General features: G+C 39.4%; 2 protein-coding genes across 2 annotated transcripts; both read left to right on the top strand.

Moving 5' to 3' along the window:
• Positions 1-2,005: 2,005 nt before the first annotated feature.
• Positions 2,006-5,481, top strand: LOC118356553 (E3 ubiquitin-protein ligase RLIM-like). Its single transcript, XM_035725690.1, has 2 exons — positions 2,006-2,356; positions 3,660-5,481. Exons 1-2 carry the CDS (start codon positions 2,116-2,118, stop codon positions 5,315-5,317), a joined length of 1,899 nt encoding a protein of 632 aa, XP_035581583.1. The 5' UTR covers positions 2,006-2,115; the 3' UTR covers positions 5,318-5,481.
• Positions 5,482-15,872: 10,391 nt separating this feature from the next.
• Positions 15,873-19,348, top strand: LOC113933898 (E3 ubiquitin-protein ligase RLIM-like). The gene is made up of 2 exons (XM_027614268.1): positions 15,873-16,223; positions 17,527-19,348. The coding sequence occupies exons 1-2, from the start codon at positions 15,983-15,985 to the stop codon at positions 19,182-19,184; spliced, it is 1,899 nt and encodes a 632-aa protein (XP_027470069.1). The 5' UTR covers positions 15,873-15,982; the 3' UTR covers positions 19,185-19,348.
• The last annotated feature ends 2,274 nt before the right edge of the window (positions 19,349-21,622 follow it).

Here is a 21,622-nt window from a genome sequence, read left to right as displayed (position 1 = left end):
TGAACCTAAACCAGCTGGACTAAGATTGAGAAATGGGTTTTTCCTTCAGGAAAATCAGGGTGCTATTATCATTAAGTGGACACTAAGCAGGTAAAAACCAAATCCATTATCTGTTCTCAAAAAATAATAAAACATCTTAATCTGTGTCCTATTTCTTACAGGAAAAAACTCAAAACTCAATTTATAGTCTGTGTCAATTATTCCTTCCGGGATAAATTTCACATCATTTCCACCCCAACTCCAAAATTGTGGCCACAGTTCCCCAAAGAAGCCAAGGTCTTTCAAGTCTATTCCTTCAGTCCGACATACTCTCTCTTCACCAACACATACCCAACTGACACTTTCCACCAGTAGAACCTCATAATTATAAAGATCCAGATTTAAATGTACTATCTGTGAAATATTCCCCAACTCCCATTAAATAATCATCACACAGTTCCTTGTACTTATACAGTATTATAGATATAAACCTCTTATCGCATATAATATATTATATTTTCGCAGTTTCTGCGTGACGTTTCCACCACCTGGAAAATAAATTACTTGGGAGTACAGATTTCTGCAATATTTGACATATCTCTCGTGGACATTAAGTGATTGTTTATGCTGGACAGATTCATTGTTAAATAAGTCCAACTGAATAGTGTTTCAAATTCCATAGCCAAATCTTGTCTTTACACGAACAAGTTGAAGGATTCCAAAACCAGTGTTAAGTGGGACTGGTAATATTAATGAGTCCAAAAACTCTTGAGAGGTCTCCTCCAGAGAGCACTGCAAATGAGCATTATTCTCACTATGCCATCCTGGCTGCGCTAACATACATGGAACAAAATCAGCAAAATCAGCACACATTACAGCAGGCAAAATAGCTATTTTAGATCTGTTTTAAAAGTGCCTGTGATGTTCTGGCCAGATTTCAGGATTATTTATAATATTTATGAGAAAGGAGAACAAAAATGAACCTATGCTTTTGTGGAAATTTCCTTAAGGAACTGACCAGAAAACCTGCGAAAGTTTTTATTGGTTTTTGTTTTGTTTTGTTTTGCTTTCACAGAAGCTTGAGGGACTGTAGAATAAAAGAGGAGGCCAGTAAGAGTGAAAAGGATAACAATATTTAAAAATAATAAATAATAATAAAAATGATAATAAAACATTGAAAAGGAAAAGACCCAACTAAAGAAATTCAGCTACGGCTCTGGTAAATTATCAAAGGCTGTGGGCTTTCTTGGGGGCGCCTGGGTGGCTCAGCCGTTAAGCCTCTGCCTTCGGCTCGGGTCATGATCCCAGAGTCCTGGGATCCTGGGATGGAGTCCCACATCGAGTCCCGCATCGGGCTCCCCGCTCAGCGGGAAGCCTGCTTCTCCCTCTCCCACTCCCCCTGCTTGTGTTCCCTCTCGCGCTGTGTGTCTCTCTGTCAAATAAATAAATAAAATCTTTGAAACAAACAAACAAAAAAAACTGTGGGCTTTCTTAGTGAGTACTGATGATTTGAGGAATTCATGAGGAGAAAACAGAGTTCCCTGGGCACCTGAAAACGAGAACTGTTACATTTGACTAGAGTGACTTCGCTGTGACCTTTTGAAGAAGGCAGTCATATGTAATATAACTAGCTGTATTTGGGTTCTTTAATTTAACAAACAAATAACTAGAGCATAGCAGAACGTGGAAAAGCCTCCTGAAACCTGGAGAAGAGGTTCATGCAGGTAAAAGGAGGTGAAGGACAGTGCTTGGCACACAATAGGCCTCCGCAGTATTTGCCGGTTTCGAATGAATGTAGTCCCTAGTTGGTAACAATGAGGAATACAATGGATACCTAGGCAACGGCGCCTAGCACGCTCTCAGATAAAGGCGAGTCTCAACTAGGAACTCATAAGGCGCCGCAGCACTGTGGTGAGGGGGGGCGGGGGGAGGAGAAACCTACGCGGGGGGAGGAGAAACCTACGCGCAGGCAGATCCAACCGCGTTGGGTTCCGGCACTCTAACCGAAGCAGAAAGAGAATCCAGTTAGTGTATTTCATATATTATATAGATATATTCGTATATAAATTAAGACCCAGTTATTGTTTTTCAACAGCATGTCATAAAAGTCAGATATCCTTCCACTCGTTCATCAAGATGGAAAATTCAGGTTCCGACGATGAAGAAGATAAATCTGCGGCCCTGCGCAGAAGTCAGATGGACCGATTGGTCCAGGAAGAAGATTTCTTTCAATTTGTAAATAACCTGAGTGAAGAAGATTACACGCTTATGAGGGATAACAATTTGCTGGGCATCCCAGGTGAAACTACATTAGAAGAGTTGCAGAGGAGACTTCAACGAATTAAAGACCCACCACAAAATTTAGACGAAAATACAGGTATAGTTCACTTTTAGGGAAAATAGAATGGGATGGGTAAGGAACTTTATAGTAGTGTCAGCCAAAGACGATACGGAAGTGGCACACATTAATTTGGTGCTAAGTAACTTCTCATTAAAAAAGAACTGGTATTTACTTGATTTTTGGTGAGAATGTCAAGATTTTTTTTTTCCCCAGTTCACATTTGGGTTACTTTAATGGGAAACAGTGTGAAACAGCCTATTGATATCTTTCTTGGTTTTCTACCTCAACTAAAAGTCCCTCCTACTTCCGGAATTATTTTTTCTATAAAGACAGGGAATTCCTCTCCAGCAAAAAAAACATATATATACTCTATTCAACTGGGGGTAATTCTGCCCCCAATCCCCAAGGGACATTTGACAATGTCTGGAGATATTTTTGGTTGTCAAAAATGATGACTGGGTGTTACTGGCAAATAGGGGGCAGAGGCCAAGGAGACTGCCAAACGCCTCACAATGGATAGGATAGCTCCCCAAAACTAAGAATCATCCAGCACCAAAATGTCAACAGTGCTAAGGTGGAGAAATCCTGCTCCAATCAGGTCTGGTGCTTCTCTCCTAGCGTGAAGTAGAGAATTTTACTATCGACTGAAAACGCTATATAATAGTTTGGTTCTTAAATACAACCTCATATATACTATGCTAGGTTCAGTCCATTCATTTGATCTGACCTTCAATTTCACGTCAACTCAAAATCTGGGTAACATTAAGAAGTATTCAAAAACTTTTAAAGCTATAAACTTTATTTAAATTTGGGCACGGCTACAATAGTCTTATATTTTAAAACAACTTCATGTATTACCATAAGCACTTAAGAGCCTAGAAGAAGTAATGTTGTAGGCTAATGAGAATTAGGCTGTAATGTAAATTGAACTAAAATACTAGCACTGTACCTTAACCTTGTTTAATTGCATTAGTGTTTTGACAGTGGAATAAAAAAAATGTTCTCTCGACTGTCCTCCCACGGTGGTACACAAGCCATGTATATGATGAAATATTGAAAACAGACTTCCTCCAGATTCCTTTAAAAAAAAAATTCTCTAAATTTATCTAGGATTAGCTAGCTCTTTTCAGAAGGAACTCAAACTTTCCTGCCTCTACTTGTACATCTAGAAAATGTCATTTACAAAATATTAACTCTGTAAATGTGAACTATGTTTAAAACATCTGAGTATTAAAGTTCTAATTTTTTGTTTGCCTTTGAAACAAGGTTTCAGAGTGCTATTTTATGATGGTTCTAATTTTGGTAGTTCCTCTCAGCCCCCACTTTTTTTTGTTAACAGGTAGAGGAGATTCTTCTGACAATACATCTAGTGGTGACTCTCTACTAGACTGGATTAGCTTTTTTGGACAAACTGAAAATGTGACAAGTGGGCAAACAGAAAACCAATCTTGGGAAGAATTGAGCCAAATTAATTCAAATAGCAATAATTCCAGATTTGGCTTAGAAATGAATTTTAATGTTAATAATGGGAGCCCAAATCCAGAGAACGAGTACGTACCATCTACAAGACTTCCCAGAGGAGACAATACGGAACACATCCAAAGGCAAGCGGAAAACACACAATCTGGATCAACATTTTTAAGACGACCTACATCAGAACAAAGCACAACTGAAACATTAATAGAAGTGCCAGTTACCAGTGGTCAGCGAAGAGCAAGAAGCAGGAGCCCAGAGCATCGGAGAACCAGACCAAGAATTGAAAGTAGTTCAGCTCCAAATTCACTGAGTGAACTTTTACTAAGATATCATCAGAATATAGCACCTGAGATTTTTGAGCAGCTTCTAGTAGAGGAGCCCGAGTTATTTTCTAGAATTCAGCACCAAGAAACATCAAGACAGCAAATAACTGAACCTGAGCTGCAAAATAGGGGTCTTTTTTCAACTTCCGGAACAAGGAATGCTGTTCAAGAAGAAAGTTCTTCAGACCCAACCAGTGATGGTGAATCTTGGGAAGTGGAACAGAGAAGTTCAACCATAATGTGCAATCTTGAAGTCGGACAAGTTCATCTTGGGGCATATTCTGATAGTGATAGCATAGCTAGCAGAACTCTGTTAACATCTGAGACACTAAACAACACGGTCACTTTCGAAAGTGAACAAGGAGGACTTAGGCATACGTTTCCACCTTTTGAGCAGACAGATACAACAGCTTATGTCAGTACCATCAGTAGTCCCATTCACAGAATTTTAAATACTGATTTAAATGATACAACATCTATTGCAATTCAGAGCACATTAACGCAGACCGTGACGAGATTCAGTGACTCAAGTCACCTTATGGGCAGTGACAGTGATTTAGCGCACGGGGTCTCACCCTCAAGTCAAAACAGGGAAAGGGCAGAGTCACCAAATGAGAGAGATGGTTCTGGTGGTAGGACTAGTTCTGGTTCCAATTCAAATCCTAGTCCTGATTTCCATTCAAATTTTTCATTGATTTCTAGTTCAAATTCCAGCTACATACCTAGTTTCAATTCTAGTCCTGTTTCCAGTTCCAGCTCCGGTGATGAAAATTCAGAAATTGGATCACTGATGTCTGGAGGCAGTAATGAAATAAGCTTACCAACAGGCCCACCACCAGAAACCAGGCGAGAAAGTAGACCTATGAGCCCAGTAATATTTGATGAAAGTGACTCTTGGACCTCGCTTAATCTGGATCATGTTATCCTCTTGAATGAAGACCATCATGACGAAACTACAGGACTCACCAAAGCACAAATTGACAACTTGGCTGTAAGATCTGTTGGTAAAAGTGGTGCATTGAAAGCCTGTAGTATTTGCATCACAGAGTACACAGAAGGCAACAGACTTCGCATCCTACCTTGCTCCCATGAATTTCATGTCCACTGTATCGATCGCTGGCTGTCGGAGAACTCTACCTGTCCTATTTGTCGTAGGGAAGCAGTAGATTCTGGAGAAAGAGACAATTCTGAGATCTAAATTCTCAGCTATATAAACGTTTATAGTGATGGACAAACAGTAGTGGCCTGCCTAATACCCATTTTTGGAGTGATTCTTAAATATAACAATCTGAATCTCATCTAAAATTGAATCCCGATATAACAATCTGAACTGAATAATTGTTTCCTGAAGGAATGACTGGACTTTCCCCAAATTCTGTTCCAGAATTAAATATATATATATATATATATATATATATATATTTTGTCCTATCTGACAACAATATTTTCCTATCTGTTAAATATAAGAATCTGAATCTAATCTAAAATTGAATCCCAGTGTAACACTCTGAACTGTATCATTGGTTCCTGAAGGAATGACCAGACTTTCCTCAATTTCTGTTACAAAATAAAAGGAAACATTAAAAAACCAAACAATATTGTCCTATCTGAGAGCAGAAACAAAATTCACACCATAATGGATCACCGAATTCAAAAGAAACTTAGCAGGAACACTAGGGTGGGATGTTCCTGATTCCATGAGAGCAATATCTTAATATATAATCAATCCACATAGAGCCTAGTAGTCTTATCTAGTCATGCAAATCCCAGACCTCTCATAGCCGTGGCTCATCTTAGATGTGCATGCAAAGAGACAGGAACACAACCAAAATAATTAAGCAAGTTAAGAATTTATGAGAGTCACTCACATAAAAAAGTCATTACGTTCATAGTATGCTGTAAAAAGCTTTAAAAACTTTCTCTTCCTATCTTTCTTCCCAGCAGTTTATCCCAACCCTTAATACTACCTTAAAGTTTCTCCCATTTTCCACTACTAATGTATCAGTTAGGGTCCTGGGCAAAAATTGATGGCACACTTGAAAAGGGTAATGGAATAGGGCTTAATGAAGAGACTATTTACTAAAAATGTGTAAAGAATGAAAGGAAACCAAGAGATGATGAAGTACCCTGAGGCTAGCAACTGGGAGAAACCAGTATCATCACCACTAGGCTTGAAGGTGTAGAGGGAGGTGGTAGTTGCTTCTTCCCCTTGCCCTCCATTCCGCTCTTCGACTCAGCTCTTTAACAATCCTCTTTTAATTTTCCTTTCATCTATTCAGAGCTGGTACCATGAAGAAGAGAACAAGTACACTATCTTTAGAAGTGATGAGATGAGAAAGCCATAGAATTTAATTGCGTTGCACTTAAACATGTCACACTTTGCTTTGCTGTGATGGTAAACAACTAAGGAAAAAAGCCAGTATAGGTATTTCTTCAGTTTTTTTTATAAGTACATTCAAGTCTCAATTTCTTTTTTTTTTTTAAAGATTTATTTTAGAACGTGGTGGGGGGACGCGGGCGGGGAAAAGCGGTGGAGGGAGAGAAAGTCAAGCAGACTCCGTGCTGAGCACAGAGCCGGACTCAGGGCTCGATCCCAGGACTCAGAGCTCGATCCCAGGACCCTGGGCTCGATCCCCGGACCCTGAGGTCATGACCTGAGCCAAAACCAAGAGTCCGACGCTTAACCGACTGAGTCACACAGGTGCCCCGAATTTCTTTTCATTTATAAGTTTAGTTCATATGAGTTTTTAAAAACATATCCTTTATTCTTATAAAGTGTCTTATGGTTTATATATCTTAATCTTTATGTGAATGATCCAAAGCACCCAATTACTGCTTAGAGCCTCCCAAGTTGTAATCTGAAAAACTGGAGTTCAAAAACATGCCTACTTAATTCAACTCTAATCGTCCCCAACAAAGTATCACACCCAAAACCATGACACTTTATTATTATTTTTTTTTTAAGATTTATGTATTTGACAGAGAGAGACACAGCGAGAGAGGGAACACAAGCAGGGGGGATTGGGAGAGAGAGAAGCAGGCTTCCCGCCAAGCAGGGAGCCCGATGCGGGGCTCGATCCCAGGACCCTGGGATCATGACCCGAGCGGAAGGCAGACGCTTAACGACTGAGCCACGCAGGTGCCCCAAGTTTATCCTATTTTTAAATCAAGGAAATTAAATAATAGAAAGGGGATAATGACAGAGTATTTCAGGAAAATTTTGCTCTCACTTCAAAATCATGCCTGCGTCACAACGGTCCAGTTAACGTAAGCCCTCCTCCACTCTTGTTCATAAGGATTGTTTTTGGCCTCTAACTGTTGGTACAAGTGATCAGATCACCAGGTATGGAAAATAATGAATTTACCAAATTTGTACCTTGTGAGGCATTTTATATGATAAATCAAGGCATTGTCTGTCCATAAAATCGTCCATAAGATCAAATTTTAGGTCATGCTTCCTTTCCAATCCAAACAGAGTGAAGGATTTTTCTCCTAATTCAGCCTGGAAACTCTGGAGTTTTTTTAATTTTTTGTTTTTGTTTTCATTTTTTGTATATTGGCCAAACCAGCAAATTTTGCTTAAAGTTTTCAATCCTGGTTTAGGGGAGAGTACACTGTATTATAACCAAAGCAACAGTTATAAATTTTGTATAGCGTGCAACCTATATAAATATGGTCAGTGTTAAGTATACACTTTCTCTAAAAATTTAAAGTCAGAATCATCACTGACGTTTTCTTTTTTTTTTTTTTTTTAAGATTTTATTCATTTATTTGGGAGCGAGAACGAGCAAGGGGGAGGGGCAGAGGAAGAGGGAGAAGCAGACTCCCTGCTGAGCAGGTGGCCCCAGTGTGGGGCTCAATCCCAGGACCCTGAGATCATGACTTAGCCCAAGGCAGATGCTTAACCAGCTGAACCACCCAGGCGCCCCTGACCTTTCTTTTCTATGTGAATTGCTGGCAGCCACAGTAATTACACAGAAACATAAATATAAACAGGGTGTGCTGGCCAAGTCTTTTAATACATCCTTGAGCTAGAGCATTTTTCACACAGACGGTATTTGCATGGCTGGAGATGAAGTCTTAAATGAACCTCTGAAATTCACATTAAATTCTGAAAGTTGTTTGTAGATTCTGATTATTACTAAGTCTTTCAGATACCACATCTATTTCATTTAAAGTGAGTAGAATAATTATAGCAGTACTTGTCTGCTTGCTATCCTAACGTGTTCCAACCTTCCGGAGGATAACAACCGCCTAATCAATGTTTCAGTAACATTCACATATGCCTTGGTGGTAGAATTCTAGAATGGCCCCCAATGACTTTTAGAGTAGCCCCTCCCCTGGAATATCACCTGTGACTGTGATGGAATATCATTCCCATTCCTAGGTTATGATGTATGGTACAGTTGATTGGGAGATTATCCAGAATGAGCCTGACCTAATCACGTGAGCCCTTAAAAGTCACAGGATTTCTAGTCCAGATAAGGTGGTTTATACCCCTTCTTCCTGCTCCCCCCCTCTATAAGTACAACTATAAAGATTTTAGTTACTTATTTGACAGAGAGAGACACAGCAAGAGAGGGAACACAAGCAGGGGGAGTGGGAGAGGGAGAAGCAGGCTTCCCACCGAGCAGGGAGCCCGATGCGGGGCTCGACCCCAGGATCCTGAGATCATGACCTGAGCCGAAGGCAGACGCTTAACGATCGAGCCACCCAGGCGCCCCTGTAAGTACAACTCTATGTCCTAGAAATAACATGAGACAACCAAAGGAGAACTCTGAAAGTTTGAAAGGAGAAAGTGAATCGGCTAGGGACCCTTGGAATGGAAGAACAACTTCGTGGCAGGACATCTTATGACCCCCTCCCAAAAGAAAAAGGTGACCCAGGCTCAGCACTTCCTAACTCCCAACTGAGTAACAGAAAGCAGTTCAAATAGGCTGTTCCTCCACCACATCAACTGGGAGTCCCACTGAAAACATCAGGAGAGCTCTGCAGAAGCTGTAAAGAGAAACAGCTGGAAGCCCAGCCGACAGTAAGTGACCTGGAAAAGTGCTTTCCTTCCCCACTGGGCCTGAGGCCCCCTTTCCCCACCCAGACATACTGGTGGTCAAGGGTACCAGCAAAAGTGATCCTACCATATAAAGCTCCCACCTGGAAAGTGGTCTTCTCCTTAGCCGGGCCCGAGACTCCTCTCCCATACCCAGAGATACCAGGCAACTTGCCTATACCTACCAACACCACAAAAAGCTCTCAACTTGGTAAGTACCCACCATCCCTTACAGACAAGGGAGATCCTGACACAAGTGCCTGGCCCAGGAAGTGCTCTTCATCCAAGTTGACCAGAGTTTCCCTTCCCCCATCTAGAAGCACCAGGTGCCCTGGCCTGGAAGGCTTTTTCTGCCCGCTTAAGCAGCACAGGCACAGATCTGTACTAACCCCACCTGCACAAGATAAATCAAGCCGACAAAATAGTACCACAAAGGTTCTGAAAATTAGAGTGTCACGGAACCACAGTCCACAAAAGTAGAAGAGGCACTGTGTACCAAAACTAAACAAAATCACTGCTAAAATTTAAACAAAACAAAACAAAACAAAACAAACTTTAAACAGGAACCAAAGTATCCTAACATAATAGCCAGAGCGTTCAAGAGACAATAAAACATCACCTTTCGTACCGAGACCCAGATACATGACAACTTGAATGAGAAATGATGAATGATGCCAATCCCAAAATGAATTAGATGTTCAAATTATCTGACAAGGTTTTTAATACTGATTTCAGGCCTTTAAGACCTTTATCAGAGGGGCGCCTGGGTGGCTCAGTCGTTAAGTGTCTGCCTTCAGCTCAGGTCATGATCCCAGCGTCCTGGGATCGAGCCCCACATCGGGCTCCCTGCTCAGCGGGGAGCCTGCTTCTCCCTCTCCTACTCCCCCTGCTTCTGTTCCCTCTCTCGCTGTGTCTCTCTCTGTCAAATAAATAAATAAAATCTTTAAAAAAAAAAAAAAAAAGACCTTTATCGGAGAACCAAAGTCACCTCATGCCAGTATCCTGACTTAAAGACCTGTGAACTAATAAAGGGATGTTGTTTTAAGTCACTACACTTGTGCCAATTTCTTATGCAGAACAGAAAACTAATCAACTTCTCATCCACGATCCACCCTATGCCTAGAAAAGTATTACAATGAGTCCTAAATGGCTCAATGTCTTACTTCTAGGCCTACTATAAATTTATTATATTCTTGGTCCTGCAAAAAATACAATTCTTGACCTTTGGGCACCATTTTTCCCTAGAATGGAATCCCTAACTAATTCTTGCTATCGAAGCTTCAAGACGACAATATCCTTCCTGTTTGAAAAACTGCCAATATCTTAACAGTTTAACTTTACTTCACATCAACTGATCCCACTCTACCAGTGTATGCTGCTTGTATCATAAGCACAATTTAATACCGATTTTCAAATTATAAGGCTTATTTTTGTCTCAAAACAATTGCTGAGTATTAGACTGAGCTCCCAAATCACATTCCTCTATATCTGCTCTGCCAAATATCAGAAATTGGGAAGATTTGTACCTGAATTTTCTAATCTCCACTTGATCTGTTTTTTACATTATAACTTATTAGTTTAAATCCACAGCATCAATTATACTCATGAGTATGAACATAAATAGTCCCTTCTTAACAAATTTCTCCTTTACTTTCTTTCTAGTTATTTGTTTGTTTGTTTGTTTGTTTGTTTATTCTGGCCTACTTAAAAAAAGAAAACCTTATCCGAATAATAAATTCTTTTTGAAAGCAGTTATAGCCAATGGATAGGTCTTTGATAGCAACATAAAGCCTATCATTTTTGGCTAACCATAAAAATAAGTTGAGCTCTCAATCTTCCATGAAGTATAAAAATTCTTCCATAAGTGCAAACGAGTTTGAGCACATAACAATATGAACATCAAAACACTGCATGTACTGAAAATTTCACACAGAAATGTAGTGTTTCTGTTGAGTAATATTACCCGTCATCAACTTGCTTTGAGACCTCAGTATCTTCATCTGCAGTATCTTTACAATAGTTAACCAAACATTTTACATCTTTTTATTATATGAGAGGTAAATGTAGAATCTGTTCTATGAGAAATGTTCTAGTATGAGAATTTTGAATGGAAATCTCAACCACATTTTTTGTAACTTTAACATTTGAAAATTCTTTCCCATCCTAACTTGGGCTTTTTCACTGTGAAATAATAAGAGGCTCCTTTTGTATGACAGTTGGAACTCCCCATTTTTAGTTATGAAACCAGCATCTTTAACATCACCGCAAAAATGTGGGGGCTTGGAAAAGCATTTTCAGGAAATTCCTTTTTCTCTCATCCACCATACATATAGGACAGACACTAATTATCAGCCAACTCTGGGTACTGGGTTATCCATTCTGACATCACACCACAGCTATCCACCACCTCTGCCCTTGTCATTTATCCTGGAAGTGTATTTTTGTTGTTCTTAAAGAAAAAAACATATTTTTTCTTTATCTTGAACCTGTTTTCTTCCCCACTCCTACTCCAAATAGAAGCTCCAGAAGAGCTTTCTTTTTATTATTATTGCTACATTTCTAAAGACTAACATAGTTATGGCATCAGTATGTATATACACCACACTCAGTGAGTATGTGTGCATCTGTGTGTGTGTGTGTGTGTATACACACCCCATACTCAGTGAGTATGTGTGTGTGTGTGTGTATATATACACACCCCATACTCAGTATGTGTGCTTCTATGTGTGTGTATGTTTGTGTGTATGTATAAATATACACCCCATGCTCAGTATGTGTGCATCTGTGTGTGTGTGTGTGTGTGTGTGTACACACCCCATACTCAGTGAGTATGTGTGCATCAGTGTGTGTGTGTATATATCCACTTGCTTCTGTGTTAGCTCAGCGCTGCTGCACTAACTTAATCCCCATTCAACCTTTCCTCTCTACTTCATGGTTGCCAATCCAGCACCACGATGGTTCAGGTACCCTTTTCAATTCCCACTGCCTAATTCTCTGTCTAATCAACTGACTAAATCAAACTCTGAAAAATAGATTCAACTTTGTCATATTAAAGTTTCAGAAATGGGAGTCTAGAGACTTTAAATGACTGGGCAAATAACGAATTCATGATTAGTCTTCAACCTGGGTCTCTAAATTCTCAATACTCTTTCTTACATACTGAATTGCCTCAAGCATTTTGCTTTTAAATACACTGAATTCAAATAACGTTTGGAAACATCAATTGTGGTGTTTGATAACAAATATCAAAAACAAGACTTTAAAGCAGACAATAATGATAATGCTGTAGGAGCTCGATGTTTGAGATGAAGTACATTCACACTGCAAAGGAAACTTCAAGACTTAACTGAAATAGACTTATTACTAGTACCCAGAAACTACACTTGAGCCAGCGGTTATTAACCTAACCAAACATCCGTTTAAATTTTTAAACACATCACACCTATATGCGTATGTGCACACACAAGCACATACCTACACACGCTAATTAAGACTTTGCCAAACTTAGGCATCCTAAAAATCCCACCAGGGAGCTAACTGGTCACATAACATTATCTCACTCTTTATTAAGGTACCAGTGAAAGACATTTTAGTTCCCACCAGAACCATTCCGTTTCTTAATATAAGCCATATGCTCAGTGGTAATTTACCTCGGGATATTTTCTCTTCAATTGACAAATGAGCATTACTGGGCCAAGGTATCAGAAAACATTGTATAATCTGTGAAGCGCATACGAAAATAGGGACACTTTAAAAGGATCTCATGGTACAGAGAAGTAGGAAATTTATCTAACAGATTAACATTATGTGCCTAACCAGATTTGATTCATAATCAAATGAAAATAACTGCTCGTTTATTTCAACTTAATTATATACAGTTTCAGTGTCTGATACTTACTTAAAAAATGACAAAAAATCTGTATTCTTATATTTTCATAAAAGACTAAACCCAATTAAACTTATATAAACAAGTTAACTTTATAAAATGGACAATAGCAAATAAGTTTTAGGTGGTAGATTTATTAAAAATTACCTTTTGACATCTGACTAGATCACTGATCCTTTCACTCTCTTGTTACAACTGTTAGGAACCTTCCAGGTTTAAGTGACAGAAATTCTACACAAGCTTTACATTAAAAAAAGAAGAAGAAGAAATACGTTGGTTTACTAGAGCTAAAGATCCTAAGGCACATCAAGCTTCAGGTATTTCTCGAATGTTCTCTTAGGTATCTGGCCCTTTCTCCATCTGTTTGTCTCTTTACGTTGATTTTCCTCATCTTCAGGTTTACATCCTACCCGCTTAGCAACCACATTAAAAACTAATTTTTCATTTTCAATAGTTATAGATAACATCTCAGATTTAACTTTAAAAAAAATTTTTTAAAGACTTACTAATTTATCTGTGTGAGAGAGACAGAGCACAGGGAGGGGGGAGGAGCAGAGGGCAAGAGAAACCCAAGCAGACTCCTTGCTGAGCAAGGGCTTGATTCCATGACCCTGAGATCATGACCTGAGCCGAAACCAAGAGTCAGATATACAACCAACTGCGCCACCCAGGCGCCCCAGATTTAACTTTTAAACACACTTTTTTGGTCACATGCCCATGCTTAAACCAGCTACCATAACCAGCAATTTGAGATCTGTTGATTAGACATGGCTGCATCATGTGTCCTTTCCTTTATCTGTGGCAGTCAATTCAGCTGAACCTAAACCAGCTGGACTAAGATTGAGAAATGGGTTTTTCCTTCAGGAAAATCAGGGTGCTATTATCATTAAGTGGACACTAAGCAGGTAAAAACCAAATCCATTATCTGTTCTCAAAAAATAATAAAACATCTTAATCTGTGTCCTATTTCTTACAGGAAAAAACTCAAAACTCAATTTATAGTCTGTGTCAATTATTCCTTCCGGGATAAATTTCACATCATTTCCACCCCAACTCCAAAATTGTGGCCACAGTTCCCCAAAGAAGCCAAGGTCTTTCAAGTCTATTCCTTCAGTCCGACATACTCTCTCTTCACCAACACATACCCAACTGACACTTTCCACCAGTAGAACCTCATAATTATAAAGATCCAGATTTAAATGTACTATCTGTGAAATATTCCCCAACTCCCATTAAATAATCATCACACAGTTCCTTGTACTTATACAGTATTATAGATATAAACCTCTTATCGCATATAATATATTATATTTTCGCAGTTTCTGCGTGACGTTTCCACCACCTGGAAAATAAATTACTTGGGAGTACAGATTTCTGCAATATTTGACATATCTCTCGTGGACATTAAGTGATTGTTTATGCTGGACAGATTCATTGTTAAATAAGTCCAACTGAATAGTGTTTCAAATTCCATAGCCAAATCTTGTCTTTACACGAACAAGTTGAAGGATTCCAAAACCAGTGTTAAGTGGGACTGGTAATATTAATGAGTCCAAAAACTCTTGAGAGGTCTCCTCCAGAGAGCACTGCAAATGAGCATTATTCTCACTATGCCATCCTGGCTGCGCTAACATACATGGAACAAAATCAGCAAAATCAGCACACATTACAGCAGGCAAAATAGCTATTTTAGATCTGTTTTAAAAGTGCCTGTGATGTTCTGGCCAGATTTCAGGATTATTTATAATATTTATGAGAAAGGAGAACAAAAATGAACCTATGCTTTTGTGGAAATTTCCTTAAGGAACTGACCAGAAAACCTGCGAAAGTTTTTATTGGTTTTTGTTTTGTTTTGTTTTGCTTTCACAGAAGCTTGAGGGACTGTAGAATAAAAGAGGAGGCCAGTAAGAGTGAAAAGGATAACAATATTTAAAAATAATAAATAATAATAAAAATGATAATAAAACATTGAAAAGGAAAAGACCCAACTAAAGAAATTCAGCTACGGCTCTGGTAAATTATCAAAGGCTGTGGGCTTTCTTGGGGGCGCCTGGGTGGCTCAGCCGTTAAGCCTCTGCCTTTGGCTCGGGTCATGATCCCAGAGTCCTGGGATCCTGGGATGGAGTCCCACATCGAGTCCCGCATCGGGCTCCCCGCTCAGCGGGAAGCCTGCTTCTCCCTCTCCCACTCCCCCTGCTTGTGTTCCCTCTCGCGCTGTGTGTCTCTCTGTCAAATAAATAAATAAAATCTTTGAAACAAACAAACAAAAAAAACTGTGGGCTTTCTTAGTGAGTACTGATGATTTGAGGAATTCATGAGGAGAAAACAGAGTTCCCTGGGCACCTGAAAACGAGAACTGTTACATTTGACTAGAGTGACTTCGCTGTGACCTTTTGAAGAAGGCAGTCATATGTAATATAACTAGCTGTATTTGGGTTCTTTAATTTAACAAACAAATAACTAGAGCATAGCAGAACGTGGAAAAGCCTCCTGAAACCTGGAGAAGAGGTTCATGCAGGTAAAAGGAGGTGAAGGACAGTGCTTGGCACACAATAGGCCTCCGCAGTATTTGCCGGTTTCGAATGAATGTAGTCCCTAGTTGGTAACAATGAGGAATACAATGGATACCTAGGCAACGGCGCCTAGCACGCTCTCAGATAAAGGCGAGTCTCAACTAGGAACTCATAAGGCGCCGCAGCACTGTGGTGAGGGGGGGCGGGGGGAGGAGAAACCTACGCGGGGGGAGGAGAAACCTACGCGCAGGCAGATCCAACCGCGTTGGGTTCCGGCACTCTAACCGAAGCAGAAAGAGAATCCAGTTAGTGTATTTCATATATTATATAGATATATTCGTATATAAATTAAGACCCAGTTATTGTTTTTCAACAGCATGTCATAAAAGTCAGATATCCTTCCACTCGTTCATCAAGATGGAAAATTCAGGTTCCGACGATGAAGAAGATAAATCTGCGGCCCTGCGCAGAAGTCAGATGGACCGATTGGTCCAGGAAGAAGATTTCTTTCAATTTGTAAATAACCTGAGTGAAGAAGATTACACGCTTATGAGGGATAACAATTTGCTGGGCATCCCAGGTGAAACTACATTAGAAGAGTTGCAGAGGAGACTTCAACGAATTAAAGACCCACCACAAAATTTAGACGAAAATACAGGTATAGTTCACTTTTAGGGAAAATAGAATGGGATGGGTAAGGAACTTTATAGTAGTGTCAGCCAAAGACGATACGGAAGTGGCACACATTAATTTGGTGCTAAGTAACTTCTCATTAAAAAAGAACTGGTATTTACTTGATTTTTGGTGAGAATGTCAAGATTTTTTTTTTCCCCAGTTCACATTTGGGTTACTTTAATGGGAAACAGTGTGAAACAGCCTATTGATATCTTTCTTGGTTTTCTACCTCAACTAAAAGTCCCTCCTACTTCCGGAATTATTTTTTCTATAAAGACAGGGAATTCCTCTCCAGCAAAAAAAACATATATATACTCTATTCAACTGGGGGTAATTCTGCCCCCAATCCCCAAGGGACATTTGACAATGTCTGGAGATATTTTTGGTTGTCAAAAATGATGACTGGGTGTTACTGGCAAATAGGGGGCAGAGGCCAAGGAGACTGCCAAACGCCTCACAATGGATAGGATAGCTCCCCAAAACTAAGAATCATCCAGCACCAAAATGTCAACAGTGCTAAGGTGGAGAAATCCTGCTCCAATCAGGTCTGGTGCTTCTCTCCTAGCGTGAAGTAGAGAATTTTACTATCGACTGAAAACGCTATATAATAGTTTGGTTCTTAAATACAACCTCATATATACTATGCTAGGTTCAGTCCATTCATTTGATCTGACCTTCAATTTCACGTCAACTCAAAATCTGGGTAACATTAAGAAGTATTCAAAAACTTTTAAAGCTATAAACTTTATTTAAATTTGGGCACGGCTACAATAGTCTTATATTTTAAAACAACTTCATGTATTACCATAAGCACTTAAGAGCCTAGAAGAAGTAATGTTGTAGGCTAATGAGAATTAGGCTGTAATGTAAATTGAACTAAAATACTAGCACTGTACCTTAACCTTGTTTAATTGCATTAGTGTTTTGACAGTGGAATAAAAAAAATGTTCTCTCGACTGTCCTCCCACGGTGGTACACAAGCCATGTATATGATGAAATATTGAAAACAGACTTCCTCCAGATTCCTTTAAAAAAAAAATTCTCTAAATTTATCTAGGATTAGCTAGCTCTTTTCAGAAGGAACTCAAACTTTCCTGCCTCTACTTGTACATCTAGAAAATGTCATTTACAAAATATTAACTCTGTAAATGTGAACTATGTTTAAAACATCTGAGTATTAAAGTTCTAATTTTTTGTTTGCCTTTGAAACAAGGTTTCAGAGTGCTATTTTATGATGGTTCTAATTTTGGTAGTTCCTCTCAGCCCCCACTTTTTTTTGTTAACAGGTAGAGGAGATTCTTCTGACAATACATCTAGTGGTGACTCTCTACTAGACTGGATTAGCTTTTTTGGACAAACTGAAAATGTGACAAGTGGGCAAACAGAAAACCAATCTTGGGAAGAATTGAGCCAAATTAATTCAAATAGCAATAATTCCAGATTTGGCTTAGAAATGAATTTTAATGTTAATAATGGGAGCCCAAATCCAGAGAACGAGTACGTACCATCTACAAGACTTCCCAGAGGAGACAATACGGAACACATCCAAAGGCAAGCGGAAAACACACAATCTGGATCAACATTTTTAAGACGACCTACATCAGAACAAAGCACAACTGAAACATTAATAGAAGTGCCAGTTACCAGTGGTCAGCGAAGAGCAAGAAGCAGGAGCCCAGAGCATCGGAGAACCAGACCAAGAATTGAAAGTAGTTCAGCTCCAAATTCACTGAGTGAACTTTTACTAAGATATCATCAGAATATAGCACCTGAGATTTTTGAGCAGCTTCTAGTAGAGGAGCCCGAGTTATTTTCTAGAATTCAGCACCAAGAAACATCAAGACAGCAAATAACTGAACCTGAGCTGCAAAATAGGGGTCTTTTTTCAACTTCCGGAACAAGGAATGCTGTTCAAGAAGAAAGTTCTTCAGACCCAACCAGTGATGGTGAATCTTGGGAAGTGGAACAGAGAAGTTCAACCATAATGTGCAATCTTGAAGTCGGACAAGTTCATCTTGGGGCATATTCTGATAGTGATAGCATAGCTAGCAGAACTCTGTTAACATCTGAGACACTAAACAACACGGTCACTTTCGAAAGTGAACAAGGAGGACTTAGGCATACGTTTCCACCTTTTGAGCAGACAGATACAACAGCTTATGTCAGTACCATCAGTAGTCCCATTCACAGAATTTTAAATACTGATTTAAATGATACAACATCTATTGCAATTCAGAGCACATTAACGCAGACCGTGACGAGATTCAGTGACTCAAGTCACCTTATGGGCAGTGACAGTGATTTAGCGCACGGGGTCTCACCCTCAAGTCAAAACAGGGAAAGGGCAGAGTCACCAAATGAGAGAGATGGTTCTGGTGGTAGGACTAGTTCTGGTTCCAATTCAAATCCTAGTCCTGATTTCCATTCAAATTTTTCATTGATTTCTAGTTCAAATTCCAGCTACATACCTAGTTTCAATTCTAGTCCTGTTTCCAGTTCCAGCTCCGGTGATGAAAATTCAGAAATTGGATCACTGATGTCTGGAGGCAGTAATGAAATAAGCTTACCAACAGGCCCACCATCAGAAACCAGGCGAGAAAGTAGACCTATGAGCCCAGTAATATTTGATGAAAGTGACTCTTGGACCTCGCTTAATCTGGATCATGTTATCCTCTTGAATGAAGACCATCATGACGAAACTACAGGACTCACCAAAGCACAAATTGACAACTTGGCTGTAAGATCTGTTGGTAAAAGTGGTGCATTGAAAGCCTGTAGTATTTGCATCACAGAGTACACAGAAGGCAACAGACTTCGCATCCTACCTTGCTCCCATGAATTTCATGTCCACTGTATCGATCGCTGGCTGTCGGAGAACTCTACCTGTCCTATTTGTCGTAGGGAAGCAGTAGATTCTGGAGAAAGAGACAATTCTGAGATCTAAATTCTCAGCTATATAAACGTTTATAGTGATGGACAAACAGTAGTGGCCTGCCTAATACCCATTTTTGGAGTGATTCTTAAATATAACAATCTGAATCTCATCTAAAATTGAATCCCGATATAACAATCTGAACTGAATAATTGTTTCCTGAAGGAATGACTGGACTTTCCCCAAATTCTGTTCCAGAATTAAATATATATATATATATATATATATATATTTTGTCCTATCTGACAACAATATTTTCCTATCTGTTAAATATAAGAATCTGAATCTAATCTAAAATTGAATCCCAGTGTAACACTCTGAACTGTATCATTGGTTCCTGAAGGAATGACCAGACTTTCCTCAATTTCTGTTACAAAATAAAAGGAAACATTAAAAAACCAAACAATATTGTCCTATCTGAGAGCAGAAACAAAATTCACACCATAATGGATCACCGAATTCAAAAGAAACTTAGCAGGAACACTAGGGTGGGATGTTCCTGATTCCATGAGAGCAATATCTTAATATATAATCAATCCACATAGAGCCTAGTAGTCTTATCTAGTCATGCAAATCCCAGACCTCTCATAGCCGTGGCTCATCTTAGATGTGCATGCAAAGAGACAGGAACACAACCAAAATAATTAAGCAAGTTAAGAATTTATGAGAGTCACTCACATAAAAAAGTCATTACGTTCATAGTATGCTGTAAAAAGCTTTAAAAACTTTCTCTTCCTATCTTTCTTCCCAGCAGTTTATCCCAACCCTTAATACTACCTTAAAGTTTCTCCCATTTTCCACTACTAATGTATCAGTTAGGGTCCTGGGCAAAAATTGATGGCACACTTGAAAAGGGTAATGGAATAGGGCTTAATGAAGAGACTATTTACTAAAAATGTGTAAAGAATGAAAGGAAACCAAGAGATGATGAAGTACCCTGAGGCTAGCAACTGGGAGAAACCAGTATCATCACCACTAGGCTTGAAGGTGTAGAGGGAGGTGGTAGTTGCTTCTTCCCCTTGCCCTCCATTCCGCTCTTCGACTCAGCTCTTTAACAATCCTCTTTTAATTTTCCTTTCATCTATTCAGAGCTGGTACCATGAAGAAGAGAACAAGTACACTATCTTTAGAAGTGATGAGATGAGAAAGCCATAGAATTTAATTGCGTTGCACTTAAACATGTCACACTTTGCTTTGCTGTGATGGTAAACAACTAAGGAAAAAAGCCAGTATAGGTATTTCTTCAGTTTTTTTTATAAGTACATTCAAGTCTCAATTTCTTTTTTTTTTTTAAAGATTTATTTTAGAACGTGGTGGGGGGACGCGGGCGGGGAAAAGCGGTGGAGGGAGAGAAAGTCAAGCAGACTCCGTGCTGAGCACAGAGCCGGACTCAGGGCTCGATCCCAGGACTCAGAGCTCGATCCCAGGACCCTGGGCTCGATCCCCGGACCCTGAGGTCATGACCTGAGCCAAAACCAAGAGTCCGACGCTTAACCGACTGAGTCACACAGGTGCCCCGAATTTCTTTTCATTTATAAGTTTAGTTCATATGAGTTTTTAAAAACATATCCTTTATTCTTATAAAGTGTCTTATGGTTTATATATCTTAATCTTTATGTGAATGATCCAAAGCACCCAATTACTGCTTAGAGCCTCCCAAGTTGTAATCTGAAAAACTGGAGTTCAAAAACATGCCTACTTAATTCAACTCTAATCGTCCCCAACAAAGTATCACACCCAAAACCATGACACTTTATTATTATTTTTTTTTTAAGATTTATGTATTTGACAGAGAGAGACACAGCGAGAGAGGGAACACAAGCAGGGGGGATTGGGAGAGAGAGAAGCAGGCTTCCCGCCAAGCAGGGAGCCCGATGCGGGGCTCGATCCCAGGACCCTGGGATCATGACCCGAGCGGAAGGCAGACGCTTAACGACTGAGCCACGCAGGTGCCCCAAGTTTATCCTATTTTTAAATCAAGGAAATTAAATAATAGAAAGGGGATAATGACAGAGTATTTCAGGAAAATTTTGCTCTCACTTCAAAATCATGCCTGCGTCACAACGGTCCAGTTAACGTAAGCCCTCCTCCACTCTTGTTCATAAGGATTGTTTTTGGCCTCTAACTGTTGGTACAAGTGATCAGATCACCAGGTATGGAAAATAATGAATTTACCAAATTTGTACCTTGTGAGGCATTTTATATGATAAATCAAGGCATTGTCTGTCCATAAAATCGTCCATAAGATCAAATTTTAGGTCATGCTTCCTTTCCAATCCAAACAGAGTGAAGGATTTTTCTCCTAATTCAGCCTGGAAACTCTGGAGTTTTTTTAATTTTTTGTTTTTGTTTTCATTTTTTGTATATTGGCCAAACCAGCAAATTTTGCTTAAAGTTTTCAATCCTGGTTTAGGGGAGAGTACACTGTATTATAACCAAAGCAACAGTTA

Source organism: Zalophus californianus, chromosome X (genome assembly GCF_009762305.2).
Source record: "Zalophus californianus isolate mZalCal1 chromosome X, mZalCal1.pri.v2, whole genome shotgun sequence".
NCBI lineage: Eukaryota > Metazoa > Chordata > Mammalia > Carnivora > Otariidae > Zalophus > Zalophus californianus.
This window is presented reverse-complemented; position numbering and strand designations above follow the sequence as displayed.